This window comes from Triticum dicoccoides, chromosome 5A (genome assembly GCF_002162155.2).
Source record: "Triticum dicoccoides isolate Atlit2015 ecotype Zavitan chromosome 5A, WEW_v2.0, whole genome shotgun sequence".
NCBI lineage: Eukaryota > Viridiplantae > Streptophyta > Magnoliopsida > Poales > Poaceae > Triticum > Triticum dicoccoides.
In genome coordinates, this window is record NC_041388.1 from 322,592,685 (window position 1) to 322,602,815 (window position 10,131).

The 10,131-nt window shown below is 45.3% G+C and overlaps 1 protein-coding gene across 1 annotated transcript; it reads left to right on the forward strand.

Moving 5' to 3' along the window:
* The first annotated feature begins 2,217 nt into the window (after positions 1 to 2,217).
* Positions 2,218 to 8,655, forward strand: LOC119301249 (protein PHR1-LIKE 2-like). The gene is made up of 7 exons (XM_037578183.1): positions 2,218 to 2,494; positions 2,569 to 2,969; positions 5,409 to 5,485; positions 5,571 to 5,625; positions 7,594 to 7,663; positions 7,801 to 7,870; positions 8,103 to 8,655. The coding sequence occupies exons 2-7, from the start codon at positions 2,792 to 2,794 to the stop codon at positions 8,418 to 8,420; spliced, it is 768 nt and encodes a 255-aa protein (XP_037434080.1). The 5' UTR covers positions 2,218 to 2,494; positions 2,569 to 2,791; the 3' UTR covers positions 8,421 to 8,655.
* Positions 8,656 to 10,131: the final 1,476 nt, after the last annotated feature.

A 10,131-nucleotide genomic window follows, 5' to 3' on the forward strand; every position in this document is an offset into this window, starting at 1 on the left:
CCGTGCTATTTGTTTAGATTTTAGGGCAATGCAAATGCACGACCCCAAACGGACGTCCGTTTTGTACGTTTGGGGCAGAAAAATAGACACGCCGTTCGCTTGCGGTCGTGCCGTCGTCAGTGCGTCCAACCGGCCCACTGCATCCCAAACTGTCCCTTTTTTGGACTTCAAATTTTACCCAAAAGACCCAAATAAACATTGCAAATAATATAAAAAATTAATATAAACATTAAAACGTCCATAGTACCCGAGTTCACCACATTAATATATACAAAAACTTAAAAACATTAAAAAAAACTAGATAAAGGCCCGTCGCTGCCGCGACCACCGTCGTCTTCAATAGCCACCGTTCTCCTCATCATCATCGTCCCCGGTGAGTTCGACGTATGGCGATGGCTGCCAGAGATGGGCTGGCAGCCCCTGCCAGGCCGGAGGCACCTGCTGTGGTGGTTGTGGTGGCGCCTGCACGACCTCCTCCCGTGGCGGGGACGGTGACCACCGAGGCTCAGGCTTTGACGACACGATCTCCGTTCACGACCAGGACTGCCCAACCAAGGCCATGTTCCATCCCGTCAGCTCCTCTTCCCTCCGCGCCTCCGCACGGACATCCTTCATGGCCTCCTCCTTGACGTAGGCGTCCAGCTCCGGGAAGGCGAAGTCGCCAGCCGCTAACAAGGCCATTATCTCCTCCAGGCCCTGCATTTGCGCTCACTGTGGGTGTGGAGGGAGTCCTCCATCACCAGCCTCATCAGCGCCTCCTCCTCGTCGGTGGTCATTGGAGCGGGCAGTGGTGGGGACGACGATGGCGAAGGGGTTGGCGTCAGGCCGCGAACCAGCCTACGCCCGCGTGCGTGTGGCGGGCTCAGAGCACGGTCGACAAAATAAGATTGCCGGCGTAGATCGTGCTCGTCGTGCAGCTAAGTACCCCACAATGGGGAATCGACGACACCGAGATTGGTGGAATGGGCACCCGATCCATGGAGAGGTGCACGTCGTCCCACGGGAGCAGCATGCCCGTCTCCCAATACCGCTTGCAGATGTCTGCCTTGACGCGATGTGGAATGCTGCAGGAGACGGTGGTGGAGGGGTGGAGCTGTGACGGCGGCCGGATGACGACCCGACCTCGTGGTCGTTCCTTGTCTTGTGGCTAGGGAACCAGCGGCCAGCCATTGCCGTCGACGAGGGAAGGTGGAAGAGCTTGGGGGGCTAGGGTTTGCGTGTCGGGGCTCGAGGAGGCACACCTAGATGGAGGTGGGAGCATGTGGATTGGCCGGTCCACGGCTTTCACATTAAAAAGGACGACGACCGGGTGGTTGGATGGCTGCCAGGTGGGGTCGCCCACACATGCGCCGTGAACGATGAGAAGTAGGTGGGCGGCTGCCACACGGGCCCGAGGTGGGCACGGAGCGGGCGCGTGGGCGTCCCTTCAACGCTCGTGTGAATGCTAATCGGGTGTAAGTTTACATCAGAAATGAGGTGGGTCGGACGTCAAACAGACAAAAAATGCGGACGCGGTCGCGCGTTGTGCCGTGCCACAGACATGGACTGAGATCCTCTGCAGTACTGTACCGTGTTATAATGCGGATGACACATGGGACCGGGTCCACACGACAATGACCGTACGCTGCGTTACAGCAGAGGATCCTAACCCCACAGACATGGACCGGCGTTGGAGTTGCCCTTACGCTCCTTTCTCTTGCCTTGAAGATACCCCAAATTTAGTCAACCAAGTAAGCACACTCAGGGCATGTTTGGATTGTCGTTTCCACTCAAATACCCTTGTAGAAAATATACGGACCTCCGTCGGCCGTTTCATTTCCAGCCGAAACTCCTTCGCAGCTCGGTAAATTACACCTGTAAGTTAAATACCGGTGTATTCAAATACATCCAATCCAAGCGCGCCCTCAAGATGCCCTTTCATGTTTTTCTCTTCCCAAACGCGTTAATCAACAACTTCTTATAATATATCAACTGGCCACCGGCTGTTCCACAAGCAGCTAGAAATGAAATTAACTTTTCAGGATTGGATTTCCAGGCGCGGAAGCGGAAGCGCGCATGACGTCCGGGCGCAGACACGAGCATGTGCAGGGCAGTATTTTTATTTGCACGCATCACAGAAGTGGGGGAAAATAAACAAATAGAGCAGTGCAGCCAGTGGTCTGTTCCGGCGTTGGGTCCTCGCATGAGCCGAGCTAGCTAGCGTCCATCCACTAGCTTTTACTTTAAGGAAACGGGAAAACCAGAGTAAACTAAACCCAGTTGCCAATTTGCTCTTCACCAAACACGCACAGCGACAGATCGAGAAGCCAGAGGGAGCTGCTGAAAATTCAATGCGCCAATCATTGCGGCGCAGCGGCACCAGCAGCAACCAGGGGCTCATCATCCGTTCTTCTCCTGGCAGTAAATGAGCAGTGCAAGTTCTTCATTTCTCTTTGCAACTTCGGCTGAATTGGTGGGGAAAAGACGATATTGGCGAGATAATTTAACACCGGAAGTAAGTTGGATGTGTCAATCTAAGAACAGTAGAAAATGACGTTGATCTGCGCTAATCACCATTGTTATGTGCAGGAGGGCTTCACAAATCACCGGGCGAGCTAGAGAGAGAGAGAGGGGGGCCGAGGGGAACAAACCACGACTGGAAAAAGGCCGCAGAAGAGAAGGGGGAAACAGGAGAGAGAAAGGCGAGGAACTTTTCGTTGGATCCTTCGCTTTTGGGGACGAAGGAGGAGAAGGTCTCTGTCCCTCTCCACCTCCACCTCCCTTCTTGGCTGGGGAGCAGCAGGAGGAGGAGATGTTCCCCCCTGGCCTGATCCACCACCGCGCGGACGGCCCGGGGCCCGGCGAGGTGCCGCGCTCCGGCGGCGCGCCCAGCCTCGTGCTCACGGCGGACCCCAAGCCCAGGCTCCGGTGGACGGCCGACCTCCACGAGCGCTTCGTCGACGCCGTCGCCCAGCTCGGCGGGCCCGAGAGTGAGACGCTCCCCCCTCCCCCTCTCCCCCGTTTCTCTCCGCTCTCCGGTTCGTCAGGGATGGCCATTGGAGGGCAATGCGTGCTTGCTGGGTGGGAGTTCTCTTTCTTGGTTGGTGCGACCGTGCGCTTTCACTCGAGCGCGGCATGTGAGGCCACTTGCTGGATTGGGGCCAAGGATTTGAGCCATTGGGGGTGTCTGCGCTCAAAGTTTTAGGGAAGTCTGGATCAACGTGTGGATCTTTGTTACCTGGAACAACAGCACTTCGCTGAAATGCGCGCTGTTGGACGAGGAGCGGTGCATTTGCGCTTAGGATTCAGCGCGCCCTTGGATTTGGCATCGGTCTACTCATGGCAGATTTTGCTTGCTTTTGAGCTGGGAAGAGATGTGTCTTGCCTTGCGAGGGCTATATGGTTGGTCTTAGTTTGAGGCTTTTGGTTCAGATGAAAAGGTCATTTTGGCTGATATTGGATTCCAGCACGCTGCAGGGACTAATAATTTCATTATGCTCTCTAGAGAGAAATGTCGATGATCCATTGAATAAGGAAAGAAGTTTCTGCGCACTCAGGGGCTTGTTTATTGGGGATGCAAGGTTTGCTTTTCTTTAATGACGTCTGGGGTTATGGTCGTTATTTTAGTTTATCTGTGCTCGGATAAGGTCATATTTGTTGCTTGCATCATATCAGAATTTGAACAAATAGGCAGCTGTGGACAAGTTTCAAAATATCGGGTTCATATCGGTTCGACCTTGGCAATATCGGATGTCAGGCGATATATCGGATGATGTGTTAGACGTATCGAAACAAAAATGTTCACATGGATTCAGTTATGTGTTTAGATCATGCCACTCCCACATATAATAAACACACTTGAGCATATCAAGTGTATAAATAAAGGTTTTTTGGCAGTTTGCATAAGAAATGGCCAAATAAGCACTCGCCAAATCTTTATTATGACGGTAAAACGTTATAGACGTGCCTTTACATAAATTGCACATTAATTTAATAATCTGATGAAGTAGTACATGTATAAATTTCCTGTTCAGTGATTTGTTCTTTGATAAAAATGACCTGTCACCTACATATCGGCGCATGCCGACTAAAATATCTGTCAAAATATCGTCCATATCGGCCAATATCTGTAGAATTATTATTTTCAAATGATAGTTGATTTGGTATTGGTATCACCAGTACTGAAATATCGGGCATCTTTCTTTCTATCTAATGCATATACATGCAGTGACTTGCATGTTCTCAAAATAAAAAGGAAATATTGGATGATATATCGGTCGTATCGGTTGATTTTTAGAAATATTTAGAAGCTTGGCAGAGTAACGATCATGTATGCTGGTTGCGGTGGTAAATTGTACTCCCTCCGTAAAAGAAATATAAGAGTGTTTAGATCACTAAAGTAGTGATCTAAACGCTCTTAAATTTCTTTACAGAGGGAGTAGTAATATGGTGGACATTCATGATACACCAAGTCTTGATGATAATGTTCATTGTTGTCAGTGTGCGCGTGTGTTTGTGAGGCATTGTAAGTTGTGTGGAAATAGCACAAAGGCGGTTTACGAAGTGGGTCTTTTTCTTCACTGTCTTAGCCTCTTGGCCTTACGTATTTTATTTGGTTTCAGTTGTTTTAAACCATTATAGTTAATTGCCTGGGTTTTGGGGGTGATTGCTAATGCTGCTTATCCTGTCAAAAGGTCAGCTTTTCCTTTGTACCCTTTTCCTCTCAATACTGACTTTTTATTCCTGTCAAAGGTCAGCTTTTCCTTTTTACACTTTTCCTCTCAACACTGACTTTTTATTAAGAATTATAATTTAGGTAAATGTTATGTATGATTTTTGCGACTATTTTTCTCAAGTTGGTTAGTTACCGCATGCCCATCAGTAAACATAGATTTCTCGACCATGTGTTGTATTTCTTGTTATTTGTAGGACTGGGATACAAGTGAATCTGTGATTTCAGGTGCCTGTTGCTTCTGACTGTTTGTTTGTGAAAGAAAATGCAAAAAGTACCTTTCCTTGACGGTTTTGTGAGATTTTGTTCATGTTTGGTGCATTCATTTCTGGCACCATATTGGTCAGGAAATCTTTATGTAAATTCAAAAGGCTACAAGTTAAAGTCCTGTTTAGCTGACAATAATAATGAGCATTTTATTCCGATGACAATAGTAATGATCATAGCCGGAAAGCAAATATGTTCAATTATTTGTTGCATTCCATCATTTTGAATCTTGGTTCCTGGGGCACAACAATCTCTGTTTGCATGATATCCATATGCATGTGAATGCCAAATTATAATCTAACCATGTGAGAACCCTAAATTTCCATTTTGTATTAGAGTTGAATGCTATCGCTGTAACCTACTATCTCACTATGACCTTTTTTTAATAAACGTTTGAATATAGTAGTTAAATGCATGATTGCTCTTGCAGAAGCAACACCAAAAACTATCTTAAGGACAATGGGTGTAAAGGGACTCACGCTGTTCCACTTGAAGAGTCATCTTCAGGTACTTCTGCATACACACATGCTTCTTACTAGATCTCGAATACAACTGTTTTAATTTGTATTTGCTCTTTTATTCTTATGACCAGAAATACAGAATGGGGAAACAAACTGGCAAAGAGACGCCGGAGCAATCTAAAGATGGTAAGTAATACTATAAAGCAGTCTACTGATCTCCACTGATCTCAGTGTTCTGTCGATTAATCAGTTTGGACCAGATTCATTGTATGTTGCAAAGAACCACTTAGTGCAAACTTCTTGAAAGGTTAGGATTGGTGGGAGTTTCCGGGTTTGGTGATGGCAGGCAGCCTAGACTAATATTTGTTTGGTTGCTTATGATGCACATCTCTTCATTGGGAAAGATCTGTGGAAGGAAGATAGTGGGGACTGACGAGTGAGGGAGAATTTTTGTATAGATGGGTGTATTTATTTTTTCACTTGACACAGTATTGCATCAACTATAGCAAAATTTTAGTGTGTATTGTAGCAGAAAGTTTTGGATTGTTATCGTTGTGCATTTGAAAGAATTAGTGTCTTTTACATCGTAGGTAATACTGTTAAGCAAGCATTATCTGCAGCTATGCACTTGCCATAATTACGTTAATATGAATTGGTTGTGAATGCGTTGACAGAGCGATGGTAAAAATGCCCAGTGGCCTTTCCCCCCAGGCAGAGTTCCTTTTAACAAAAAATATGAATTGGTTCATCACATCATGATTTTGTATCTACATGTAATTAAAGAGGAAAAAACTTGGAACTTGATCTTGCTTGGTTAACAATAGCAACTTTAGTGTTTGTTGACATTTCGCTTATTGCAACATAATATTGTGTTCACAAGTTCACGTGCAAATGCTTGAAAATTAAGGTAGGTGTTTTGGATATATCCTAGAATTGCACTTTCCCACTGCAGTTACGCTTTCTTTATCGAATCTTTGTAACTCCATTCCAGTATTGGTACTGCTTTGGTTTCTGTTGTACCAGCCATGACATGATACATGCATGTATGTGGATGCAGCTCTGAGCTGCCGGATGTTTTTGGAGAATGTGCAAAAAGCAGTTGCACATCTTTTCATTAAAAGGAGAAGCAAGTTAAGTTTACAAGAGTTTTTAGCCATAGGCCAACACAATGCATAAGGCAAACTGAAAACAAGGGTTCAGATAGAATATATACTACACATACTAGTTAGCTTCACATGCATCACATGTTCCCACATGTAAACTGAGACTGCCATGTATGTGCGCTTGGTTGAATTATGTATGCTACACCAGCCTTACGCTATACGGCACTGTCGCTAGATGCGATTCCATCGAAGTGCTCGCCACATATGGCTGTTCACGTCTATCGGGTGATAGTAAGAAGGGGGGACATGGAAGGGGCTATTGCTTTTATTTTAGGGACGGAAAGGGGTCAGGGCTGATTCACGGATGTTTCTAGAACGACTTGGAGAAGTCTGCTTGCTACTGTAGCTGTGAATCCAAGCATCCTAGGCCCTTGGATGAGTCCAATCAACGGTAGAAATTGAATTCTGATGTTTGGATTCAAACTTCCAAAATTGCTACACTATATAGCAGTATAGATAAATCAACAGTTAGATAAGATCTGGTCATTTAAATTTTAAAGTTTACAAATGAGAAGAGAAGTCTTGTTTAATGCACTTCTATTGTCTTGTTTTTAGCTCATCGCTGTTTAATGATAAGATCTGGTCATTTAAGTTTTAATTTTTTAAAGGTTATAAATCAACAGTGCTGTCAGTTTCTCAGCTGTGTCCTTGCATCTTTAGGATGCATCTGCCTTGCGTACTAGCACTACTTATCCCACACACATTGATTAATGCAGTTCGTTGTATGATTTCTTCTTGTCAATCACCAGTAACTTCACAAAAATAACAAATGACTATCGTATGTCAAATTATAAACCATGAGTTTTGCAATGATTTTATGAAGAAATTCAGGACTAATATGCACATCTATAGTCCTGACCTGAAAAATCTCTTGAAAAATTCTGTTAGGTCTTGCCATTTCTGATAGAAAACCTCTGGAAAATTCCTTTTAGGTCATGTCATTTCTGATTTCAGTTCTGTTTCTGCCTTCCCCGGTTTCCCCAATTTGCAGGGTCCTATCTTCTTGATGCTCAAGGTGGAATGAGCCTGTCTCCCAGAGTTTCTACCCAAGATGCGAAAGAGTAAATTCCACGAGCTACTCCTTGTCCTTCATGCCTTTTTTTTGGAAGAATATGAGTACATTTACGATATCTACTTTGATAGTGCTATCTGAAAGAGCTACATACATGCTTACGAACTTTATAATCACTCGCTGCAGAAGTCAAGAAGTTAAAGAAGCCCTGAGAGCACAGATGGAAATGCAACGAAGCCTGCATGAACAAGTGGAGGTAAATTTGACTGCTTCTTCTGTCATATTCTTGGTTCTTGTCTCCTGTGTGCTCGCTAGTTTCTACTCCCTCTGTAAAGAAATATAAGAGCGTCTAGATCACTAAAGTTATATCTGTTTACAGAGGGAGTACGTACATATTTAAGGTTGGAGTACGTTTAGCGTTGAAGTATGAATGAGATGTCCATCACGCGACACCTGACCGCCTTTTTCTTTCCACCATAAATGATCAGGTTCAGAAGCATGTGGACATCAGGATGGACGCGTACACGACGTACATCAACACCCTGCTGGAGAAGGCCTGCAAGATCGTCTCGGAGCAGTTCGCCTCAAGCGGCTTCAGCGTCTCCGACCAGAGCCTCCCGGAGCTGTCCTCAGGCGGCGTCATGTGCGGCACCGCCACCGACGCGCTGAGCTCCTCCGTGTTCCACCAGCTCTCCGTCAGCTCGATCAACATGCACAGCCCGGGGGGCAAACCTTCTCCCTCGGGCATGGAAGGCCAGCTGCTTCTCCAGAGGTCACCTGAGTTCAAACGCAAGTCATCCTGCTGAGATCCAAATTCTGGGTGGAAAAGTTAGCTTAATCGTCTGCTGTAGCCATGTCGAATCTCGGCCAATCTGTAAACTTACTCTTGTTTCTCTTGCTACTGCATACCAAGAAGCAAGTTTTTTATCGATTAATCGTCGACCAATGTTTATATATATAATGCCTAATGTGCTGCTAGTCAAGTGCCGTGATTGATATGTCACTGTTTTTATTATTTATATCATGGCATTATTATGATCCTACTAGTAAACACATATATCCATTTGCCACATTTCCAAGATCACATGTACAAATGTGTGCCTTGCCTGCGCATGTAAGCACTCGGGTGTTCCTGTCGCATCATTTGCTTCAGTTTTGATTAAAGAGCTTGGCTATTTTGCGCGCCCTGCGGGACCAGACTTGTGGGTTAATCTACTACTCCCTCTATTCCAAAATGTAAAGACTTTTTTTACACTATGATAGTGTAAAAGAACTTACATTTTGATTTTGGGACAGAGGGAGTAGCTGAATGTCCGTGCTTTGGCGTCGAGAAATCCTCGGCCAATGTTTAAGAATGACTTTTGAATCCAATTCGACCTTTGTTCCACATAGGCAAGTAACAAATGCTAAGAGGTAGAACCAATCACACTCTCCGAAAACAGAAACTTCCTTCATTTCATAATGTAGTGTGCTCACACTTTTTGAAATTCAATAGTGTAATTTTTGCTCCTGACGCAGTCGCCCATGTTGGTTAAATTTATGATCAAATTTAAATCTTGAAAAGCACAGACACACTACATTATGAAATGAAGGGAATACTTGGACAGGCGGTGCTGAGCAAAGAAATGTGGCTACGGCCTGAATGAACGAGAGAGAGCTGACAGCATTCAGCAGGTTCAGGTGCAGATAAGAAGAGCTCCCTCCAATGTTATGTACCGCATCCTCATTCAGAATCTCAATGTGTTGGCCGACTTGGATTCCCGTGCATGTGTGACTCAACATTTTTTTTTAAAGATTAGTTCCGGCCTCTGCATCAAAATGATGTGTGATTCGACTGAGCCTGGCTGAGTAAATGCATACTAAAAATCATGTTTTGCATATAGTTTGGTTGCCTTCATTGCATTATTGATCAGATTATGCCTGCTGTTTGGGGACCTGCATTGTGCTTCAGGGTAAGCAGATGCAAACCATGGTGGTTGGTTGTGTGCACGTAGCTGTTTTGCTCAACCTATTTTAATATGATGGACTTCCACTCAAATACAGAACACTTCACAGCAGACATCACGTATGAACAACAACACAATTAACGCTACTCCTTGTCATTAGCATGCTATTAAAAAGTGCATCATACAAACTAGAACATCATGTAAAACTGATTAGTTGGTATGATGCACTGTTTTGTAGCAAACTCGACGGGAGGAAGAGCATGACCGATGCCGCCCTGACAACAATGCTCGGTGCACCTGACCCTTCACATGGTGGAGGTGCCCGAGCTGTAGATCTGCATCTTGAAGCTCAGGCCCGACAACCTAAGGACAAGCAGGTCGCAAGGGATTATCTTGTGCTTGTGGCAAAAGTAGTTTGAGTCCCTCCTCAACATCATCTACTTGTGGAAGATTTGGACTTGGACCCAAAATTCGCACCATTTGTTGGCAGAGGCAGACAACTTGTGGATGCGAGGATGTTTCAAGATGAGCCATTGCTTCGTCATCGGCCAGAAGGCCTCGGGGATGAGAA